A 25,140-nucleotide genomic window follows, 5' to 3' on the forward strand; every position below is an offset into this window, starting at 1 on the left:
CCATTGTACAGTGTGCATAGAACCAGGCACTTGACCCCTGCACAATCTTACCAGCCCCAGATAGGTTTTAAAACTTGACCTTCTTAGAGTTGGTGCCCAGGAAAATGCACCTCATTTCAAAGGAGTGGATATTGGGAAATCCCCTGGGCCTTTTGATATTGTCTCTTGCAAGAAAGATAATGGCAGAGAGGCTGACGTCTCCCAGGAGATACTAGAAATGCCCCAGCATCCTACTTTCCCAATTTGTTTCCAATTTTACATGAAACAATTCTTCCTATTGGGAAAAAGTTCGTGAGATTTAAGAAGAATGTGTAGCCACATATAGGTCCTTTGCATACCTTTTTCTTTGGGATATTGGGTATGGTCATGGAAAGTATGGAGCCTTTCAATAAATACTGTTCTTCTGCAATCTGATATTGGAGAAATTTCCATGCAAAAGTCCTTTAGGTTGGCTGGCAATATATCAGGATATGCTCGCACTTCCTTTTACAATGGATTATATCCAAATTGCTAATTGGATGAAAAACATTTTGGAGTTTCCTCAAAAAAATTGAAATTTAAACTACCCTAAGATCAAGAGAAGGGAAGGGGAGAGATAGTGTGTGTGTGTGTGTGTGTGTGTGTGTGTGTGTGTGTGAGAGAGAGAGAGAGAGAGAGAGAGAGAGAGAGAAGAGAGAGGAGAGAGAGAACATGGAAAAGCAAAAGACTAAAGACAAGGTGATAAGCACACGAGGCTTATTAATCAGCCTTGAAAAAGTAGGATGTCCAGCTTTATGGGACAGTCTAGATGGAGCCCAAAGGAGAGTGTCAGAAGTCTAAAAGGTGTTGCATCTCTGAGCCTCTAGAAGCAATGGAACTCAGGGAGAGAGAAGTGTGTACTGGGGGACCCAGGGTAGAAGCAATGGAGAGATGTAGTCATAGGGTGCAGACTTCCAGGTGTGAAGGTAAGTGAATTCTGTTCAGCAGAAAAGTCTCTAATTAATAGGATTACAGTTGACATTTTCTAAGGGCTCAATCTCAAGTGCTCTCATTGTACACAGAAAAGGCAATTATGGGAGGTGTTGAGGGTGTTGAGTCTATTACTAGTGTAGTCATTGTATTCATTTTCCCGTGTGTATAGAGCAAGTTATCACATTGTGTTCCTTACACACATGTATACATGCATGCATTCTCACACATGTGTGCACTCATGCATTTGTGTACTTATGTCCCTCTCATACATATGAAAACTGGAAGGGAAAATGAAATTACAAAAGCCCAGACACTTTCTTTAAAAAAAAAAATCAATGTTGGGCCTGGAGAGATAGCACAGCGGTGTTCGCCTTGCAAGCAGCAGATCCAGGACCAAAGGTGGTTGGTTCGAATCCCGGTGTCCCATATGGTCCCCCAAGCCTGCCAGGAGCTATTTCTGAGCAGACAGCCAGGAGTAACCCCTGAGCAATACCGGGTGTGACCCAAAAACAAACAAAAAAAAATCAATGTTAATGCTGTTTTTAGCTGCCTGAGTCTGGATTTCATCAGCATTCCTGCTGGTGATCCTGCCTGCTTCAGAGTGAGAGAGAGAGAATTGAGGAACTCTGCTGGAACTCAGATGCCAGCACCCCTACCTGCCTGTCTTCTGTGCTGTGCTCCATTTTCGGCCTGATTTCATCCTGTGTGTGGCTCATCTGCGGATGGCTCACCTTCACTGGACCCTTACATGGAGGTGAGTTTACAAGCACAAAAAGGGTGGAGCCAGAGGAGCACGGCCGATCCACTTCGCTTCCTGGCCGTGCACATCATTTAGCCAACGAATACAGCCACAACACGTAGAAAAACCCAGAATACAAGTGTGACAATGGGAAAACAATGCAGGCCAGTGCCAGACATAGAGGATGACGATAGCAACTCTGATTACTTGAACATGACCAACCAACTAGTCAGTCTCTCAGATAAGAAGTTTAGAGTCGCAATATGGAAGATGTTCAAAGAACTCAAAGAAAGTATAGAAGAGAACACTAATAAGAATCAAGAGAATATGAAGATAGAAATCAGAAAACCCCAAACTGAAATTTCAGGTCAAATAACAGGTCTGAAAAACTCAGTAGATAAATTGAAGAAAAACATGGTTGAGCTTTCCCATGGGTTAACAGCAGCTGAGGATAGAATTAGTACACTGGAAGATGAGATGAATAACAATTCCATACAGCAGAAGAAATTGAAAAAAAAGCCTTAAAGCAAATGATCAAACAATGGAAAAATTACTCAAAGAATGTGAACAGATGAAAATAGAAGTCTATGATAAGCTCAACAGAAACAACTTAAGAATCATTGAAGTCCCAGAGACCCAGGAAGAAAATCTCCAGGAAGAATCAATGGTCAAGAACATCATTAAAGAGAAACTACCAGAGCTAATGAATTCAAGCGATCAAATCCTGCATGCCTGAAGAGTACCAACTAAAAAGACCCAGAAAAAACACCCCAAGACACATCCTAGTCACAATGATGAATCCCACAGATAGAGACAGAATTCTGAAAGCAGCAAGATCAAAAAGAAATTACATTCAAGGGAACATCTTTGAGAGTTACTGCAGACCTGTCACCAGAAACACACAAGGCCAGAAGGGAGTGGTGGAACATAGTGACAAAACTCAATGAAATAAATACTTCGCCTAGAATACTGCATCCAGCAAAACTCACTTTCAGGTTTGAAGGAACAGTACACAGTTTCACAGACAAACAATATCTCAGAAACTTTACAGACTCAAAACCATTCTTAAAAGAAAAACTGAACAGCCTACTTTAAGACAAGACAGACCAACAACAGACACACCAAACTTCGATATAAAGATGGCACTAACTCCCAGGACAATTCTTTCTCTCAATGTCAATGGACTAAATGCACCAGTTAAGAGACACAGAGTGGCTAAATGGATCAAAAAACTCAATCCAACCTTCTGCTGCCTACAAGAAATGCACCTGAATAGTCAGAACAAACATAGACTCAAAATAAAAGGCTGGAGGAAAATCATCCAAGCAAATAACACCCATAAAAAGGCTGAAGTGGCCATAATAATACCAGATGATGCAAACTTTATACTTAGGAAAGTTGTAAAGGACAAAGATGGACATTTTGTATTAATCAAGGGATATGTACAGCCCCACCGAATGAGGCAATACCAGATGATGCAAACTTTATACTTAGGAAAGTTGTAAAGGACAAAGATGGACATTTTGTATTAATCAAGGGATACATACAGCCCCACCGAATGAGGGGCCAGAAAAACATTTAATACAACTGTTGACAAATCTAAAAAATAATATCAATAACAACTCAATAATTGTGGGGGACCTCAACACGGCATTGTCAACACATCACAGTTCGACCAGACTGAAACCCAACAAGAATATACTAGACATGAAAAGAGAAATGGAAGAAAGAGGCCTAGTAGATGTATTCAGGACACTCCACCCCCAGAAGACTGGATCTACATCCTTCTCTAATGTACATGGGTTATTCTCCAGGGTAGACTACATGCTAGCACATAAAACATACCTCGATAATATCAAGAGGATAGATATTTCGCAGGCTACCTTTGCTGACCACAAGGCCCTGAAATTATATGTGTACTACAAAGGGACACAGAAGAAAAACTTTAATACCTGGAATTTAAACAGCCTAATTCTGAATAACCAGTGGGTCCTAGATGAAATCAAAGAGGAAATCAAAACTTTCCTAGAAACAAATGACAATGGAAACACAAACTATCAGAACCTATGGACACAGCAAAAGCAGTACTGAGAGGAAAAATTATGGCTTTGAAAGCACACATCATGGCAGAAAAAGGGGCATACCTGAATTGCCTAATGACGCAGCTCATAGAATTGGAAAGTACTCAACAAAAGGACCCAAAAATAGGGAGACAGAAGGAAATAACAAAGCTGAGACCAGAAATCAATGAAGCGGAAACACAAAAAACAATCCAAAAGATCAACAAAAGCAGAAGTTGGTTCTTTGAAAAATAAACAAGATTGATGGATCACTGGCAAAACTAACAAAGAGAGAGAGAAACTTGATAACTTGTATTAGGAATAAAATAGGAGGGATCATTACTGATATGGTAGAGATCCAAAGGGTAATCAGAAACTACTTTGAGAATCTCTATGCCACTAAAAATGAAAACCTAGAAGAAATGGATAAATTTTTGGACTCATAATCTTCCATGGTTGAATGAAGAGAATGTATCATATCTAAACACCCCCATCACTATTGAGGAAATTAAGACAGTAATAAATGTCTACCCAAAAACAAAAGTCCAGGCCCAGATGGATTTACTAATGAATTCTTTCAAATCTTTCAAGAGGAACTTCTACCAATCCTGGCAAGACTCTTTAATAAAATCTTAAAAATAGGAACACTTCCAAATAGCTTTTATGAAGCCAATATCACCTTGATACCTAACCCAGACAGAGATGCTACCAAAAAAGAAAATTACAGACCAATATCGCTGAATACAGATGCAAAGATCCTAAACAAAATCCTTGCAAATAGGATTCAATGCCTCATTAAGAAGATCATCCACTACGATCAAGTAGGTTTCCTCCCAGCAATGCAAGGATGGTTTAACATCCGTAAATCTATCAACATAATACACAACATCAACAACAACAAAAAAAATAGAAATCATATGACCATATCAATAGACGCAGAGAAAGCATTTGATAAGGTCCAACACCCATTCTTGATCAAAACTCTCAGCAAGATGGGAATGGAAGGAACATTTCTCAATATAGTTAAGGCCATCTACCACAAGCCAGAGGCAAATATTGTCCTCAATGGAGAAAAACTGAAAGCCTTTCCTCTAAATTCTGGCACAAGACAAGGCTGTCCTCTCTCACCACTCCTATTCAACATAGCACTGGAAGTACTTGTTATAGTGATTAGGCAAGAAAAAGATATCAAGGGAATCCAGATAGGAAAGGAAGAAGTCAAGCTCTCTCTGTTTGCAGATGACATGATACTCTACCTAGAAAACCCTAAAGACTCTACGAAATAGCTTCTAGAAACAATAGACTCATATAGCAAGGTGGCAGGCTACAAAATTAACACACAAAAATCAATGGCCTTTCTATACACTAATAGTAATAAGGAAGAAATAGACATTAAGAAAACAACCCCATTCACAATAGTGCCACACAAACTCAAATACCTTGGAATCAACTTGACTAAAAATGTGAAGGATCTATACAAAGAAAACTATAAAACTCTGCTCCAGGAAATAAGAGAGGACACGCGGGAATGGAAGCACATACCCTGCTCATGGATTGGCAGGATTAACATTATTAAAATGGCAATACTCCCCAAAGCATTGTACAGATTTAATGCTATCCCAGATACCCATGACATTCTTCAAAGAAGTGGATCAGGCACTTTTAAAATTCATTTGGAACAATAAACACCCTAGAATAGCTAAAGCAATCATTGGGAAAAAGAATATGGGAGGAATTACTTTCCCCAACTTTAAACTGTACTACAAAGCAATAATTATCAAAACAGCATGGTATTGGAATAAAGACAGGCCCTCAGATCAGTGGAATAGGCTTGAATACTCAGAGAATGTTCCCTAGACATACAATCACCTAATTTTGATAAAGGAGCAAGAAATCCTAATGGAGCAAAGAAAGCCTCTTCAACAAGTGGTGTTGGCACAACTGGCTAGCCACTTGCAAAAAATTTAACTTAGACCCCCAGCTAACATCATGTATGAAGGTTAAATCCAAATGAATGAAAGACCTTGATATCAGATCCGAAACCATAAGATATATAGAACAACACGTAGGTAAAACACTCCACGACATTGAGACTAAAGGCATCTTCAAATAGGAAACTGTACTCTCCAAGCAAGTGAAAGCAGAGATTAACAGATGGGAATATATTAAACTGAGAAACTTCTGCACCTCAAAAGAAATAGCGCCCAGGAGACAGGAGCCGTCCACTGAGTGGGAGAAACTATTCACCCAATACCCATCAGACAAGGGGTTAATCTCCAAAATATACAAGGCACTGACAGAAATTTACAAGAAAAAAATTAATCCCATCAAAAGCATGGGGAGAAGAAATGGACAGACACTTTGACAAAGAAGAAATACACATGGCCAAAAGACACATGAAAAAATGCTCCACATCACTAATCATCAGGGAGATGCAAATCAAAACAACTATGAGGTACCACCTCACATCCCAGAGATTGGCACACATCACAAAGAATGAGAACAAGCAGTGTTGGTGGGGATGTGGAGAGAAAGGAACTCTTATCCACTGCTGGTGGGAATACCATCTAGTTCAACCTTTATAGAAAGCAATATGGAGATTCCTCCAAAAACTGGAAATCGAGCTCCCATACGACCCAGCTATACCACTCCTAGGAATATAAAAATACAATACAAAAATCCCTTCCTTACACCTATATTCATTGGGGCACTATTTACCATAGCAAGACTCTGGAATCAGCTAAGATACCCTTCAACAGATGAATGGCTAAAGAAACTGTGGTACATATACACAATGGAATATTATGCAGCTGTCAGGAGAGATGAAGTCATGAAATTTTCCTATACATGGATGTACATGGAATCTATTATGCTGAGTGAAATAAGTCACAGAGAGAGAGAAAGATGCAGAATAGTCTCACTCATCTATGGGTTTTAAGAAAAATGAAAGATATTCTTGCAATAATAACTTTCAGACACAAAAGAGAAAAGAGCTGGAAGTTACAGCTCACCTCATGAAGCTCACCACAAACAGGGATTAGTTTAGTTAGAGAAATAACTACGGTTTGAACTATCCTAATAATGAGAATGTATGAGGGAAATAGAAAGCCTGTTTAGAGTACAGGCGGGGGTTGGGTGGGGAGGAGGGAGATTTGGGATATTGGTGATGGGAATGTTGCACTGGTGATGGGTGGTGTTCTTTACATGACTGAAACCCAAACACAATCATGTATGTAATAAAGGTGTTTAAATAAAAAAATTTCAAAAAAATCAATGTTTTAATATAATACTATTATTTGCTAAATTGTTCATAATATAGTTCTTTTGGGCATTCAGTGTTTCAGTACCAATCACACTACCAGCGAGACCTTCCCTCCACCAGTTTTCCCAGTTTTCCATCCAGCAGCTTGTCCCCTTGCAGACAAGTAAATTTACTTTATGTTGTTACAACACAAAGAAAAATGGAATTATCATAACTTAGGGTCAATTTGTAATAATAGTTATATGTCTCTATGGTGTATAAGTTCAGACAATAAAGTTTTCCACCATGATGATTAATCTCACCATACTTTGAGTATGGATTGTTTAATAAAATATTACAGGGTTGGAGAGAGGACAACACTGGTGGTGGGAATACCTCTGATTCAATGTCACTATGTACCTTAAATATTACTGTGAAAAATTTGTAATTCACGTTGGTCACAATAAAAATTATTTTTAGAAAATCATCATTTAAAAAAATACAGACTCCCTAAAGGGGTGGATTAATTGTTGGAGGTCAGGCTATTTTCAGCATTTTTGGTGGTTCTTGTCTATAAAAGTGATGCAGTGATGCAAAGGAAACAAATTCTTATCATCTACAGGGCTGCATTCCAGCCCACACTCACACAGCAGCTTTCTATATGAATTCTGCACCACCCATCAAAGGCTGGGCAAAAGAGAATTCCCCATGTGTCCTCTAGGTTCAGGTGTACCATTTCCCATTTCTGAACCAGGCTCTGTGTGTGTGTGTGTGTGTGTGTTGTGAACTGCCAAGCCTTATAGCCTCAGTGCCTTCTGGCACGTGTTGAGAATTATAAGAGTTTTTTTTTCCTGCTCAAGGGACAAGCTCCATCTGTGCTTCTCACCTTTTCACACCTACACATGGGCGATGGTCCATGGACAGTCCTCATAATCTCCAGGGTATAGCTGATAAATCATGTTTCATCAGACTTTCTGGAGAAAACAGAGGTGTCGAGAAATTGTGTGTGTGCCATCATACATTTGCTATGAGCACACTCATGTAATGCAATTGGTATGTGCTCAGTGAATCCATTGTGTGCTCCAGTCTGGGAAATTTGCCATGAACTTCCTTCCATGGGACATGGACGGGCCAGGCAAAGGCTTGACCTTTGAGAGTGAAGACCTGTTGAGAGAGACAATGTTTTCAGTTGTGCTATTGCTCACAAAAATCATTGCATCTTGTTACCCAATGGGATCTGAGAAAGGCTGCCTGTACTCAAGGTTGACAGGTATGGAGAGTTCTGACAGCCAGCACAGACCTCACATTGTGAATGGGAGGCCAAGCAAGCTTCAGGCACAGTGAAGGGGAGAGCTGGGTCTCAGTGGACGGCATTAGGTTTAGGGCAGGAAGAGAAGGCCTCACTGGTGGGGAATCTCTAGTCATGATTCACAGTCCTCACATTGGAGATCCTTCCTGCTATTCCTACTGACTCCCAGGAGTAATAATGATACTTAAATGCTGTGTCTGTTGTATAATTTCCCTGTCATTGTCTGGGGCCATGCTGACTCCCAGGGCCTCAGTCTAAGAGAAAGGAAGAAGAGCACCTTCCTCCTGGCCAACCTGGTGCTTCCCACAAAATGTGGCATTTCCCTTTAGGTCTTCTTGATGAGCTCCATTCCTCTAGAGCTCAAGTCTGTGTCAGGATTTATTGCACCACCTCTTAGGGGGTGCTTAGGAAAACACCAGGACTGTGGGCAGCAGAGCTTCAGCTGAGAGATTCCTCCACTGCATCATCTCAAGACTTCCTGGTGCAGACACTCTATGACAGACACCCCCCTCAGTGGGGAGTATTATTCTGAGTCTCCGTAGTTGGGGGCCAGATTTAAGTTTGAGACAAGTACTGCCAATTTCCCACTTGTTCCCCACCCTATCCCCTTAATCACTGTCAGTGGAACCAATTTCCATCTTGGAAGTTCTTTGGGCATTTTTGTTGTTTTTTGGCTACATCGGGTGTTGCTCAGGGGTTACTCCTGGCTCTGCACTCAGCAGTCACTCCTGGTGATGCGCGAGGAACTATATGGGATGTTAGAAATGGAATCTGGGTTGGCTGCATCAAGGCAAGTGTCCTACCTGCTGTACTATTGCTCTAATATAATCTTTAGGTATTTTTCAGTAAGATCTAAATGCCTTTTTTAGTTTGTTTTTGGTTGGTGGGCTACACCTGGTGATATTCAGGGCTTACTCCTGGCTCTGCACTCGGGGATTGTTCATGGCAGGCATGGGAATCATATGGGGTGTTGGGTATCTAACCTGGATTGACTGCGTGCACAGTAAGTACTCTACCTATTGTACTCTCTCTCTCTCTCTCTCTCTCTCTCTCTCTCTCTCTCTCTCTCTCTCTCTCTCCCTCTCCCTCTCTGTCCCTTTGGATACATATTTTTCAAAATTTATTTTCTCTATTCCTACATTTAAATATTTTTGCACTTAAATATATTTTTTAAATTTTTACCTTTTATTTATTTATTTCCTTGTTTGGGGAATCATACCTGGCAGTGTTCAGAGCTTGCTCCTGTCTGCAGGAATCACTCCTGGTGGACTTCAGGAGACCATATATCATGCCAGGGATGGAATCTGGATCACCATATGCAAAGCAAGCACTCTCTCCACTGTAATATTTATCAGGCCCCAAAAGGCACATATTCTTTTTAAGACATTTAGTCTTTAATAGACTTGCGTGTCCTTTGTATTCTCTTCATTGTGCTCCCCTTCAAATCTCAGGTTGACTGCACCTTACGTGCCTCTTCATGATGACATCTTCCTGCTAACTGCCCATCCTACCCCCTGGATGATTCGTTTCTCTGTCTACCTTCTGGGCCAAAGCAAAAATGAGCACAGATAGGACTGTGCCTGGTGTTCACAACTCCTGACATGCCACCACACCAGTTCTTCCCTAATTTGTTGTGCAGTATTGACCAATTTCAGTCGTCTCTTGTCTCCTACTTTGCTTCTGAATCTTGGAGACAGCAGGCAAGCTGTTGAGACTCTAAGCCAGGATTAGCAGGCACTGGGAGAAGGAAATTAAATTGGATTTAGAAAATTACATCTTGGCACTAAAGGTTCTACATTTGGCTGATGACTTTCTTTCCAGGGAATCAGGAGGTTGTCTGTGTACAAGGTGAGGAAACTCCTGTGATGCTTCGAGAGACCCGGACGTAAGCCAAAAGGGTCAGAGCAGGGAGGAAATTCTAAAACGAATCTGAGGTTTGTGGGTAGCTGAGGCTGCTGGACAGTTCATCCTCCTGGAAGACTTTTTGGCCATCATTGGTCATCATTGGTCCTCTGCCCTTTGGCTGCTGATTCTTAGCTGCAATGTCTTCAGCCTTGCGGCTTTCGTTTCCTCTCCAGGTACAGTACAGATCAGGCCCTGGGCCCACCTCTGCAGTGCTAATGTCTTTCTTCTTGGATGATGGACTCTGTCTGCACCCATCAGCTCTGCTTCAAGCATAAGCAACAATACCAACCTCCTTCCTGGGCATGGTCTGTGAGTGACACATCACTCAAGGTCAGCCCTCAGGATCCATAACAGCTTGGCCTGATAGATCCATCTGATAGCTTGGCCGCTCACAGCATCCCTTGCCTCACTGGGCACTGTCCATGTGGCATAGGAGACCCCAGGTCAGGCGTTACTGTCTTTGTACCTTCTTGGTTGGACCCCTGGACTCCCCTTTCTCCCTCTCCCTTTACCCCTAAGACGAACCAGGTTCTCCCTCTTCCACAGTGAGTCTTGAGCCTCCCTTTGTGCCTCAGTGGCCTTCTGGCACTCCTGTGCCCCTGGGCTGCTCGGCTTTCATCCCTTGAGTTCTGCCTGTGTCATTCTGTTTAAGGAAAGAGAAAAGGTCCTCCTGCTGCAGAGCTGAGGGACAGTTTCTCTGCCTCTTTGAAACTTTGCTAAGCAGCTATTTAGCAGAAGCGTCACACTGACATCTGTCCATAGCAGGATGGAGCCCAGCTTGGGGTATGGGCCTCAGGTGTAAAAAGACACAACAGGCTTAGGCTGAGGTGCAATAGAAGGAGGGGAGACTAGCACCTCTTTGTCCCAGAAAACAGCTGTCAAAGCAGATGTGGGGCGAAGGGAGCAGAATGTCTAGGGAGAAAGGTAGTGCTATTTCCTTCTAGTGTGTTCTCTGATGGAGGGGTGAGGGAGAGAGATGGAGAGAGGAGGGCAGGAGGGATACATTCAGGGCTTCCAGTAGGCAGAGATGGGAGGGATGAGAGGAAGGAAGCTAGGGAGGAGAAGGGAGAGAGGAATGAGGTGAGACTGGGAAGGGAGCATGGTAAGCAGATGCTATGAAGGGAAGGAAGGAGAGAAGGAGAGCAGTATAGGGAGGAGATAGGAGAGAGATATGGAGGGTGAGGCTGAGAGGAAGCTGAGCAATATAGAGAGTAGATATGGAGGGTTGAGGCTGGAAGGGGTAGAATATTTTGGGGGTGTAGAGGGCTGAGCGGGAGTGAGAAGGAGAGAGAGAAGTGAGGAGAGGGAGGTAGTGGGAAGCTATACAGGGGTGAGGCTGAGGGAGCTGGGGAGGCAAGAGAGATAAAAGGGAGAGATGGAAGGGTTGAGCTGGAGGGGGAGCTTGTGGAGGTGTGAGGAGGGAGTAGAGCAGAGAGGGGATATACCTTCCTTTGGGTGTTAGAAGGCAGGAGGAGGAGGAGGAGGAGCATAAACCCCATTGATTTTCTTCTGCCCCAGCATGCCTGGGGTGGCTGTGCTACTAACTTACTTTGTATTTATTTTTTGAGTACCAACAAGCCATCAAAAGTCATAATTGCTCTATGGTCCCTTCTTATTTTATAGACTTGCTTTTTTTTTTTTTTTTTTTTTTTTGGTTTTTGGGCCACACCCGGCGGTGCTCAGGGGTTACTCCTGGCTGTCTGCTCAGAAATAGCTCCTGCAGGCACGGGGGACCATATGGGACACCGGGATTCGAACCAACCACCTTTGGTCCTGGATCGGCTGCTTGCAAGGCAAACACCGCTGTGCTATCTCTCCGGGCCTGACTTGCTTTTTTTTTTAAATCCCCCAGATATTCCTTATTCCAGAAAATATTCTTATTTTCTTTGATCTTTCTAGAACTTCTTACTTTTTTATATTGGGGGGGGATTGCATACCTAGCAGTGCTCAGGGGCTACTCCTGGCTCAGTGCTGAAGGGACCAGGTGGAGTCTTAGATTGAACCTTAGGGCTCTGACAAGCAAATGAATATTAGCCCTGTGAGCCATCTCCTAGTCTAAGCTTTTATTTACTTGTTTTTAATTATTTATTGGAGGGTTGGGCCACATCTGACCCTGGTGGTGCTCAGGGACCCAATCCCAGGCAAGCACCTTCACCCCAGAACTATTCTCTAGCCCCATTAAGTTTGTATTTCATTGAACACTTAGTCCAGAGTGTACTTAAGGGCCCTGGGAATAAATCAGTTCTGTTTCTGACTCATTTGCACTTAACCCGTCAAATTGGACCCCTCCCTGTTTAAAATGAGATAGCTAATGGCTAAGGCATTTTGTCAGCCTTTGAATTCTCCTAAGGCATTTTTCTCGTTTCTTTAGTCATGCACAGTCATAACCTATAAAAGGTGCATTTGGTTTATTAGCTTTTGTTGGGCTAGGAAGTTCATGCCGCACAAGGTTAAAAGGCTAGTCTCAGCCTCCTTCTGTGTCCTTTCCCCCAGTTTATAGAGCACCCAGATAAACATTCCGTCACCCACACTCTCACTGTATGCTCTGCTTGTCTCCCGCCTCCCTAAATGTACCCCCCCCCCAATACAACACCAAAGTCATTATTTCTAGAGTTTGGAGAGCTTTTAAGAGAACATCTGGCCACACTAGCCTGCTGCCGCCAATTTCAGTAGTAGTACTGGTCTCAGCACTTCTATTGGCAAAGTGAAATGGGCAGGTTCCCTCGTTGCTAAGTTTTTCTTTTTATGTGAATGCACAGTGATCAGATATACCTGGGGAGGTGGAGCAGAAAGATAGTACAGTAGTTTGGATAATTTCCTTACCTATGACTGACTGGGGTTCATCCTTGACAACGCATGTGGTTCCCCGGCCCCAGCAGGAGTAAACCCGAAGCACAGAGCCAACCAAGAGTAAGCCCTGGGAATATCCTCCACCCCCCAAAAGATATCCTTGGGTGGTTTGCAAACTGTTTGCTCTCTTTTCTTTAATGTTACTGTTATTGATGCTATTTAATGTTACTGTAACTTTGACTTACAACCTGTTTCAGGACAACTCTACACCTTGACAAATATCTCTGTCACACCACATGCACCACCATGATCTAGTTGTCACTCACCATTGCTATCAAAAGAGAAACGTGTGCCTTTGTCTTTTCTACCCTCCAAAGCCTCTAGCTAGATGTTGCCAAATAGGTAGGGGGAATTTCAAACCCTTGCTGGTCTTTCTTCTTTTAGTTTGGCCTTTGTTCCATCTTGGATATCCTCCTCACAGGGTGTCCAGCCATGCCCTGGGGCTGGACTTCTGCACCTCAAAGGTTCTCCAAGGCCCTCTGATGGATCTAGTATCTGAAAAGTCTTCATGCCTCTAGTCTGGTTTCAATTCCAGACCGTGTTTTTTCCAGCCCACATTATTAGTTGCCCAATATTGCCTACAACAGTTTTCACCCCTCTGAAGTATAAGGACTACACAGTCCTGGCATATCAATCCCTCAGGGTGGTGCCTTAGAGAATCTTACTGGCTCAGATTTTTGGCCCTGTCTGTATCAATCAGAATGCAGGGTGAGGAGAGGCCAAGAAGGGACCAGGATGTTGGAAGAAAAAGGAGTGGAGGAACTGCTGTGTGGATGCTGGGGTGCTGCCACTGGTGGAGGGGCTGGCAACTGACTTGCAGAAGATCTTGTTTCAGAGGTGGGCCATGTGCCTGGCCCATTTATGCACCTATTTGCAGATGGCTTTGGAAAGCATCAATGCTCCCTGCTACTCACCCTATGCATCCCACCTGATGCTTCGGGAGCCTGTTCCAGATTTTCAGTGCACAAATATATTCCCCAAAGCACCAAACATAAGGCAGGGTAAAGAAGGAACAGCAGCCCAAAGCAAGGCACAAAGAAAGGAACAATCAGAAAAATCAGAAAAACTCCCCACAGGTGGGTAGTATTGACTGACACTCCTTTGTAAAATACAAGTTGTTAGTTTAGCAATGCCTTTGGGTATTACAGCCTAGACTCCATGACTCTCTCTAAGCTGCCATTCACAAATGTGTGTAAACTATCCAGCCACCTTTTCCCATCCTGAGAATTCTCAGGAAAAGATCAAGACAGATTTCATACATATTATCTACATCAACTTTCTTCTCATTCACAAGGAGACCCTGATAGGGCTTGGGAATGGAACCTAGATCTCAGTTCCTGCCGACTGGTCTTCTAGTGCCCTGTGGAAACATCTTGAATCTTACTGGTACTGTGTTGTGGGAACATGAATTAATCACATAAGCAAAAGACTCACCAGTCCCAGGTACCCATGCCTGATGGCCACTGTCCTAACTCAGGACCAGTGTCTCATGCTTGGATGAGGCTTCATTAACACAGAATTGCAGCTCTGGCATGAATGAATTATTAAAGGGTTAGCCATGAGGATGATAGACAGAAAACTCCCCTTTCAACAGGGTATTCCAGAAACCTTTGCTCTTTTCAGAGTCTAGTCCTGGCAGTCTTTCCTCTGCACCCCATCTCTTTAGGGAAGACATTTCTCTTCCCTGATTAGCTGCTTGGGGAAGGCACTTCTCTGCCCTGATTGGCAAGAAATCCTAACAACCTGAGTATATGTGGAGTATCCTTTGTGTTACTGAGCTACTTCCCTTAACCAGCACTTTCTTTTGTGTATGGAATAGGTCAATAATATGCAGGACTTCTTTGTTGCATTGCGGTATTGTGGGAAGACAGTTATTTTGAAAGAAAAAAAAAGCAGATATTAAAACTTGTGAATAGAAACTTTAAAAAATAGTTTAGGTCAGATGTTTACCAAATTGTTAACTTCTATGGTTTTGAGGCACAAAGTTGCCACACCTCCTCATCCCCAAAGTGCCCGTGACCCTCCCCTTCTGTCCCAAGTTACTTCCAGTCAGCCTCTTTACTCCCTTTTTTCCTGATCCCCCTTACCTGGTCATATCAGTTCTATAAATCAATGCCAATGTTTGTATCACAAGCTACTGTCTGGTCCTTTGTTTGGCCTCTCTCCATACTATCAAGCACATTACTTAGTGTTTTTCCTTCCTCTGGCAAATATCACTTTTGATGACACATTCCAGTGCCATCTAAGTTGCCTCAAGTAGCAGGTTCCATCCTTCTTGCCAGCTGCATCATATTCCACATGTTTTTCTCCAACAGCTTTCTATTCATTTGTCTGTCTTTGGGCATCTGGGTTGTGTCTTTAATCTTGGCTTAGCACTGAGGTGAACATAGGTGTGTGAAGAAATGAACACAAAACTTCAAGTTCCATTAGCTCATTTGACATCATAAAACAGAATCTGTGTTTGTGGAGGTCCTGGGCACCATGAGAGTGCCCCCTCTGCTTATTAGTTCTTCAAGAGATATGGGTCAGGCTTGTGGTTTTACATACAATGTTCCAAGTCTTGGCTGAGTCTTCTCTTCTGTACATTTCTTTCCACCTCCCATCCTGTTGTATCCAGCCAACTCCCGGTATACCCTGAATCTGAGAGCATCTTGTCTAGAACAACCTGAGAGGGAAATTGATGGCCTCTTCTGTCACCCAGCTATGGCTACTAGTCCTTCTCTGGAATAGTGCCCATGTCATAGAGATTCCAGATTTTCATCATTTCCTGTTGCTGGTGTGAAGTTCCGGATCCCCTTTAAACATGAGATATGCATGTTGGCATGGGGCCCCTGCCACGCTGGCCATCGGGTCTCCTTGTGGAGGGCTATCTGGGTGTCCTTGGTAACATGGCAGACAACTCCGAGCTTGTCCTGAAAGACCTTCCTGATTTTTATGCTCCCCATCAGCAGAGGAGTATCATTTTCCCTCTGGCTTGACCCACATGCAGTAACACCCAGTCTATATGTTTTCCGACTTTGGCAAAAGAAAGAAAGAATAAGAACTTGCAAGAGAGATAGGGGACATGGATGCTCATGAAAATGAGTATGAGTGACTTTCTCTAACTCAAGGCCCCTGTTTCAGGTTGTTCAGTAAGTTGCCTGCTCAGGAGAGGAATGAGCACCTGGATGAAGGGAGAAGGCGAACAGATGTGTGGAGCCCCCTAACAACATTTCCTAATTGTTCTGAACCTTCCAAAGCTACAGAAGCCACCTTGAGTGATTTTTTTTTCCCTCAAATTACTCTCTTCCTTTTTACTTCTCTTCTCTCGAATTAATATTTATAGCCTCTAGAAGGACTCCACTCATTCTTTGCTTGTTTGATTCTTACCCCCATTTTATTTATTTATTTTTTCTCTTCCTCAAACAGAACCATATAACTTGAACCAACTTGTTCTGTCTTTCAATTTGAGGGGGAAACAATGGAGGGCACCAAGACCAAACAGTTGTATGATCACTAAGTAGTAATAAAAATGATCGGACTTAAATACCAAACTCAATCCAACGACAACAGAATCGATAACCAATCAACAACAAGATAGACACAGAGGGGACCACTTATACTAGCAGTCTGATGGGTAAGGGGGAGGAATATGGGATGCATGCTGGGAAAAGGGGTGGAGTGAGGACAACTTTGGTGGTGAGAATTCCCCTGATTCAATATGTACCTAAAATATTACTGTGAAAGATATGTAATCCACTTTGGTCAAAATAAAAATCATTATTAAAAATAAATAATAATCTTCAACACAAAACATCCAGTGTTAGTGTTGGTGACAGAGGAAAGGGGGATTTCTGCTTCAGTTTAAGAAAGAGAGGCTGTGTTGGGGATACAAAAAAAAGGCCAGGTGTGAATGAGGAGCTTCTTACAGAGACATCCTTCAGCCTTGCGCTTCTCCTCTGGTACAGTTCAAGCATGGGGCTCAGATACCCCATCAGACTGCATTGTGGCATGCTGTGTCTTTTTTGTCTCCATCAGATGTGGAGACCGGAGGTGCTTCTAGGCAGCAGAATCTATTCTGAGTTTGATGGATTCTTTGAAAAGGGCAACATTGACTCATAATACAGATCAGGTGCAGAGAGAAAAAAAATGTTTACATAGGTAATGACCCTGCCATTTGCAACCTGGTACTATTGAATCATGAAAGGGAAGCTTTCGTTCTTGTACTTGAAAGACAGACAGATTCTTGGACAGAAGTATACTACTCCCTGTTGCCTTGAATTCCTGAAGCAGGAGTGGCTCATAGCTAGTTTGAGTGCCGCCCCCACCCCCACCCCCAACCCCAGGCCCAGCCCAGAGACAGGAGACAGACATTGCTAGTCAAACTCAGCTGTCTCACAGATCTGCTTGAGCTGGGAATCTAAGTGCCTCTTCCCCTCTCCCCAGAGATGGGTCTGTGAGATTTATGGTGTGCTAAAATGGATTGGATGCTCTGAGGGCCTGGGGACTCTTGAGTCACTTTATCCCTAGTTCTGTGAGTTTAGGTCAGTGCTTCTTAATTATTTTCTGTCTTGCCCCCCTACAAAGAAGAAAAGTCTTGCCCCCCTAGGAAGAAGAAAACATTTTCCCTCCCCCCCGCACGACTGTAAATAGTATCTTTATTAAAAAAAAAACAACCTTTAAACTGCAAAACAAAAATATATAAAAATAATTTGAGCTGATTTTTTAATCAGAGGTGATGTGTGGATTAATGGCTGCAATGAACACGTTTTGTAATGCAGAGCTTTTCGAAGGGGGTTTGAAGCAGGACACAACAACTCTCAGCTCCAGAGACATACGGAGACATAAACACGGGGCTTAGCTTGTTAGGACAGTGTTTGTTGAGGCCAAACATGCCCTCCTTTACTGAGCCTTGCTCCCACCCCACCCCCCTCACCCCCGGGAGACGTGCCCCACTATTTGAGAAGCACTGGTTTAGGTTGGCATTCTGGGACTGTTTGTCCTGAAGGGAAGACGTTGAACTGAGCCTCTTATAGGCTCAGTTCATGAAACATATGATTCAAGTGTCACATGTTTCAAACATGAATTGAAACAAGTGATTCAAAGTGTCCAGGTCTCTCTGAAAGACACTTGTGTATTTTCATTAGGACCATAAGTGGTTCTCTGCACTACCTTTCCTGCCCCTTTACCTCTCTTCTCCTCTTCTCCCCCATTTCCTCTCCTTTCTATCCCTTCCCCTTTTCTTCTTTCCCTCTTCATTTCCTTTCCTTCCCCATTCTCTCCTTTCCGTCATCTCCCTTCCATTCCCCTTCCATTCCTTTCTTTTTCTCCTTCCTTTACTTCCTTCCTCCCTCCTTTCTTTCCTCCCTCCCTCCCTTTTCTTTCCTCTTCTCCTTTGTCCTCTTTCCTCTACTTCCTCCCTCCTCCTCCTCCTTCCCTCACCCCTTCTGTGCCAGCTGACATCCAAACCTCACCATCTTGGCTCTGAACTAGGTCCCTTCTCTGAATTCTCCAAATCTGTGTCGTTCCTCTTTTCTGACTTCTTTTCACCTGTTTCTGCAGTCTGACACCAGGCTTTAGGGATTGAGGGAAGGAGAGGTGGGGCAGATCTGCTACATGGCATGACCTTACAGGCATTCCCTTTCCTCTGTGCATAGCTCCTGAGGAGCTGGGAGATGGTCTCAGCCAGGGTCATCCTTCCCCTCCACTGTCTCCTTGTGACCAGCCCCTTTTCCTGTCTTCCAGGCTCAGCTTCCCTTCGGGCATACCCGCTCCTCTCAGTAGTCGCCAGACAACCCACAATCATCTCTCACCTGGTCCCTGCTGGCACCGGGATCAGCCCAGCCTTGCCCCACCATGTGGCCTCCGAGGCTTCTAATGCTGAGGCCCCAGGTGAGACACTGGGCAGCAGTGAGTCGGAGACGGAACAGCCAGCCCCACGACAGAAGAAGCCTCGGAGGAGCCGCACCATCTTCACAGAGCTGCAGCTTATGGGCCTGGAGAAGAAGTTCCAGAAGCAGAAGTACCTGTCCACACCGGACAGGTGAGGCCACGAATCCTCTCCAAGGCCCCTGCCTCAGGGTTCTGCCCTTTATGGGCCCACCTTGGAACTGAAAGCCTAGTCAAGGGGAGCCCTCACACTCCTTCCTGGGAGATGACTGTGTCTTTGGCATGCTCAGGGCTCACTCTTGGTGATATGCAGCCATCTACATTAGGGATTCAAAGCATGTGTTTGGGGGGTATCTAGAGCTATACCAGTGGGTTATATATTGGGTGGCCATGTGCTGGGGACCAGATTTGGATCCTTGCATGTACCCCATCAGTACTCCACCCTTTGACTAGGTTTCTTTCTTTATCAGGGAGGCTGTTTCCCAAGCACTACCTAGCAATTCCCAGCAGTTCTTGTTAGGGTAAAGGCCTTTTACCCAGGTCCCAGTGGCATATTTGCCATCCAGACTGGGTCACTGTAAGGGTTGGGATCTCTCTACCACAAGGTCCCATTAGCAGGCAGGAGAAAACAGGCCAGAGAGAGGAAGAGGCTACATTTGGGGGAGACCTGTCAGCTCTTGGACTCAAAAAGCCAACTTTGTAGTTCAGAACATTGCCAGCACCCCCAAGGCTCTGGCAATGACAGGAGCAGATTGGCCTGGAATAGTGGTCTTGCTGGCGTAGACAGGTAAAAACTCACTGGTTTACCACCATGGATAAAACTACCACAGGTGTTGGTCTGCACATGAAAAAAGGTTGAACTGCTTATCTGGATACCATACAATAATGAGGCCTGAGGACAGGAGTGGAGTGGGGGTGAGGAGAGAAAGATGACCCAAATTCAGGGGGCACTAAGAGAAGACAGGGAGAAAGGAGTCTCTGTTCTCTCTGACTTGGCAGCCTGCTGAGCAGAGGAGACAGACCTGTGCTGGTGGTTGACAGGCTAGGACCCTAGGGTTAATTGATACTGCCCTGCAGAGGAGAGGTGAGCGTGCACTATGAATGAGTACCATTCTCCAGGGTCCACCCCATGCTTCTTCATCCAGAGATAGTCTAGCAAGTGCTTTATGTTATTTTTTTGGAGTCTCAAGGTCCTCAGTACAGTGTGGGCCCCTCTGTACCTCCCTTCGACCTGCCCAGGCACCTCCGGGGTGACCTGCCAGGACTGAGTCACTTTCAGGAGAGGAGGGTGGCTGGGATGGAAGATTTGCTGCCTCCTTACCCCACCCTCCCACCTGCCCCTTCACCCGCTCTGTTTGTTTCTTTAGTTTCCCAGGGAATCCACCAACAGGGAGAATTTGTAACGGTGGCAGGTGATGAGGTGCTGCAGACAGGGAAGCTTAGAGTGGCTCAAGGGTGCATTTTCCCCAAGAGATTTACTTAGCACCATGTGCCAGCACTGTGGAAGCTTCCACAGAGCTTATGCACCTGATGGCCTGGGGTGAACCTGCCTGGACCCTGCTCTGGCTCTGGTTCTCCTTATAGAAACTGTTTCAGAAGTTGGGGGGGGGGGAGCTCAACCCAGTGCCCTAGACACTGGGAATTTATTAGCTTCAGTTTGTAAATCAATTTCCATAAAACTGTCAGTATCGGGGAGCCTTTACCTGGTTTGAAATCAGTGAATGCAGACAGGGTCTGGGGTCCTTAGACCAGGAATAGGGAGACTTCGACTGTGCAGGGGTGGCAAGCAACTGTGCCTAGAACATTCCTTGATGGTACCCTGAGTCTTCTTCGTGGGAGATGTACTCTTCCAAGTACCATGCAAGCTTGGGGCCATGACTCAACTTGTGACTGGCAGGCTGAGGTGAGGTCATGTACTTGGGATCCTCAAATTGCAGGCCTCAGAAACCTGGGGCTTCTCCAAAGGGGTGGTCATGACCCAGTTGCTATCCAGATGTTTGACCATGACTGTAAGACTCATGGTTGTGGGTACATGGCCTGGAGACTACAAGAAGTGCTGGGCTGGTACTGACTCCTGCAAGTGGGGGTCCATGGTACCCAAGGATCTTCTCAGCATTGTCCTTAAAGGCCAGAGTCTGGTTCCTTCTCTCATAAGGGCTATTTTTTATGCCTTGCAACTCATTGTGCCATTCTTCGAGAGTTCAGCAAAGTTTTGAAGGACCAATAAAGATAAGGAGGACAAGAATGGCCAGAGCAACCAGAACACAATAGGTTTGAGTCCTGGCGTCATGACTTCCAAAGGGATAACGAAGATTTTTAGCAGAGGGTCAGTAAGTAGCCCTCTTAGGTTTGGGGGCAGCCTGTGGTCTCTGCCACAGCTTTCAACTCTGAAGCAGTATAGAAAAGTAGCCATAGATAGTGACTATTACCAATATGTTGTTCCCATGTTCAATAAACTGTATTTTGACCCCCCCATAAAACTTTACTAACTAAAACAGAAAGTGGATTTAATCAACTGTCTTTTCTGTAAAAGAAGACTATATCTACTTGCTTCCCAGCTTTGGGAAAGGAATAAACAAAGGGCACAGGGAGGGGCCCAGTCTGTGACCCAGGCGATTGGGCACTCAGGAAATGGTGGATGTGTTTTTGGAATCAACACCAGCTGTCCTTGTCTCAGGAATGACTTTGATGTTCAGAACAGAGAATGCAGGACCACTGCTGGCCTGACCTGGAGAATGGGCAGCAGGAGGGGCGACAGAGTTAAGATTTCTTTCAGAATCTGACATTCTAAAAGGGTAGGACTTCATTGTGCAAGGAAAGCATTTGAGGGGGTCTTTGATCTAGACTTAGAGTCTGGGAGGCACATTTGGGGCAGTGAGAGAAGCCAAAGGCAAACCCCACGCTTGCAATTGGATGACAGAGAAAGGATCAATTCTCTAGAAGAAAGCAGAGGCTGTTTTGAGACTTTGGCACCATTTAGGTGGTGGCTGGCCTGTGAGAGGAGATAAAGACCAGCTCTGTGACAAGTGGGAATCAGAGGCCCAAGTAGGATGTGGCGATCAAGTTGGAGTGAGAGGGGTTCTCCAGAAGGACAAGATAGCTCTCCCCTTCCTCTCCAGAGTGGGTTTGGATCCACCTTTTTTTGTGCAAGGTCGGAGCTGAGACACAAAAAGGTCTTTGGCTTTTGAGGTAGAGGTTGCATACATTGAATGGTGCTCAGGAGTTACTCTTGGCTCTTTGCTCAGGAATCACTCCTGGCAGGGCTCAGGACCATATGAAGTGCTGGGGATTGAACCTAGGTCAGCCATGTGCAAAGCAAGTGCCTTGCTGTATTATCACAAATGTCTTTAGCTGTGTTCCAATAAAACTTTATTGACAAAACAAGAGATGAACAAGATTTGACCATCTTTGGAAAGAGTGTCTAATCGACTTTCTTCTCTAAAAAAGAGCACTACTATATTTGCTTGCAGTTTTCTCTTAAGTCCCAGGAAAAGGACTTTGAAGGGAAGGCTATGAAATCCTCAGAGCCCTGCAGACTGCTGGGTGTTTGCAGTAGAGTGGGTATCCAGATACATTGCTTAGCTTCTCAGGGTGTCACACATTCGATTCTTGGGAGGAAAGCCAAACCCTTTTGGGGGGAAGAAATGGCTCAAGCTGGAAGCCACACTCTAGTTAACAGTGTGTGGAATGAGCTCTCAGGACCCCATCTCTGCAGCACCCCTTCCCTTCCTCAGCTCCCCCTTTTTGTCTCATTGCCTCATAGGTTGGACTTGGCCCAGTCTCTGGGCCTCACTCAGCTACAGGTGAAGACATGGTACCAGAACCGCAGGATGAAATGGAAGAAAATGGTAAGTGAAAAGAACGTGTAAATCCCGCATGCCCACCCCCAGATGATTGGGCCCCAAGAACATTGAAGATGCTCCCTCTGGCCTAGAGTTCCTAATAATCTGACCCCCATCCCTCAGTTTTCTTAGAAATAGATTTAAAAGCTTCAAGATTGCCAATTGCCCCCTTGCCCCACCTGCCAGCCTTCCCGAAACACTTCCTTTCCCTCCCACCAGGAGCCTGAAATAGAAAGCATGTTTTGTTTCATACAGACACACATGTGCGGGGAACATGCCTGTTCTGGCATTGTGTGCCCTCTCCAGCTCCTTGAGATGTCAGTAACCTGAGCAGCAGCAGAAGCTCAGGCACCTCAGCAAATTTGTTCTCTATCTAGGCAGAACTGAGAGGTGTCTGTGAATAGTGGCCCCATGCAGGTGGATGGATCGAGATGACCCCATGCCAAGGTCATGAATCACTTCAGTTTTGCTTCTCAAATGAACTTCCTGTAATGAACACCTCAAATTCAATTTCATAAAGTTTCATTTTAAGGGAGTTGGGAGAAAAAGCACTGTTAATGGCAAATTTTATAAAGCCATGGGGCATTTTTACTTTCAGGTTTGTAATGGGGTTCACAGGCCATGGAAAAGAGGATGGAAGCTACAGGTGGGGCATGGTCATCTTCTTTTTCTGATTCTCACTTGCATGACCCCTTCTGTGCCCAAGAAATGCAACCTGGGAGTTTCCATGAATATGTGTGGCTGTGACTGACTATGAGTTCATGTTTGACTGTGGTATGTTTAGAAATCTTTCATTCTTGATGGCCTTTGTGTGACCACTTGCCGGTTAAGACCCAGAGTTTAGGAAACTCTGCTTTAGGGGCTAGAGGGATCATACAGAGGGTAGGGAATTTGTTTGGCATGTAGCCAACCTTTCTATAATCCCCAGCACAGCATATGAACTATTAGGAGTGATCTCTGAGTGCAGAGCTAGGAGTAAGTCAGGAGCAATGCCAGGTGTAGCCCCAAATCTCTCCAGCAATCCCCTCAAAAAGGCTGACCTAACCAGTGGCTCTCAGTACTAGTACCTCTGGGGCGCCTGGCTTTACCTAGAAGGTATGTGGCCTGGGGTGCCCAGTTCTTTTCAATGTTATCATGTCTGCAGGCCAGGAGAGATCCATGTCCCAGGCATTGGAAACTACAGCTTTAAACACAGGTACAGAGACCAAAGTGTGGGAAGGTTTTTGGTTCCTATGTGGCTGACCCAGGTTTAATCTCCAGAACCCCATATGGTTCCCTGAACCCATGAGGGGTGAACCCTGATCACAGAGCCAGAACTAAGCTCCTGAACACTGCTGTTGAATGTATGCTCCCCACCTCAGTAACACCAGGAGGGGCCAGAGTGATAGTACAGCAGGTAGAGCACTTGTCTTACACATGGCCAACCTGGGTTCAATCCCCAATATCTTATATGTCCCCTGAGCAATGCCTTGAGTGATCCCTGAATGCAAAGCGAGGAGCAGCCCCTAAGCACTTCTGAGTGTGCCCTTACCAAATAAAAAGCAAAAAATAAATAATACCAGTTACACCTTGAGCTCAGTGTTCCAGACCCCACTGTCCTTTTCTCCTCTCATCTGGATCAGCCCAGCCAGCTCAGCCCCGAACTCACCTGGTCACAGGTCATTTCACTTTGTGAATATTTCCCGAGTGGGATTATTCCCTTTCCCACAATGCTATCATGCTAAGTGAATGAAGATCATCTAGTTTTTTTCTTGGAGGGGGAGCACAGAGTTTATTGAGCATGTTAATTGATGATGTTTTCTCATTTTGAAGTGTTTCCTTCCTTGTGAAACATTGATTTACTTGGGCCCAACGGAAAAGTGCAGTGGTTCAATGCATCTGCCTTGCAACCTCATGTACCTCTGTTCATGAGTTCAGATCCTAGCTGAAGCCCCATTGGTCGCTGAGCTTGGTTTTGCCAGTCCTGCCAGGCCTGGGTTAACAAGGGTACACACACACATTCACACACTTACACATATACACACATTCATTCACATCTATACACACTGTATACGCACAACTTTTCTGCACATGCTCACAGACCCATATGCACACTCAAACACACTCATAATTACATGCATACAATCGCACATTCAAAACTACGCACTTATCTACACATTCACATAGTCACAAATTCATATATACATACCTTCACTCTCACACACATGCTCACACACACATGGTCACACTCTTCTAAGCACACTGATCCTGGTGGCTGAGCTTACCATATACATTTATATAGATTTATATCTATATAGATACATTATATAAATTCTTCACTTTGCACCTAGGTAATTTCAATGTCCTGCCCAGAAAAACTTTCCTGTAGATCTGCA

General features: G+C 44.4%; 1 protein-coding gene across 1 annotated transcript in view; it reads left to right on the top strand.

The window, feature by feature from the left end:
• Positions 1 to 25,140, top strand: part of BARX2 (BARX homeobox 2) — an 87,641-nt gene that overhangs the window by 53,395 nt on the left and 9,106 nt on the right. Inside the window, exons 2-3 of the mRNA XM_049778311.1 lie at positions 18,780 to 19,077; positions 22,687 to 22,771. Of these exons, the coding sequence (XP_049634268.1) occupies positions 18,780 to 19,077; positions 22,687 to 22,771 (383 nt within the window). The remainder of the gene's footprint in view (positions 1 to 18,779; positions 19,078 to 22,686; positions 22,772 to 25,140) is intronic.

The sequence above is a fragment of the Suncus etruscus genome, chromosome 8, assembly GCF_024139225.1.
Source record: "Suncus etruscus isolate mSunEtr1 chromosome 8, mSunEtr1.pri.cur, whole genome shotgun sequence".
In the NCBI taxonomy this organism is placed as follows: domain Eukaryota; kingdom Metazoa; phylum Chordata; class Mammalia; order Eulipotyphla; family Soricidae; genus Suncus; species Suncus etruscus.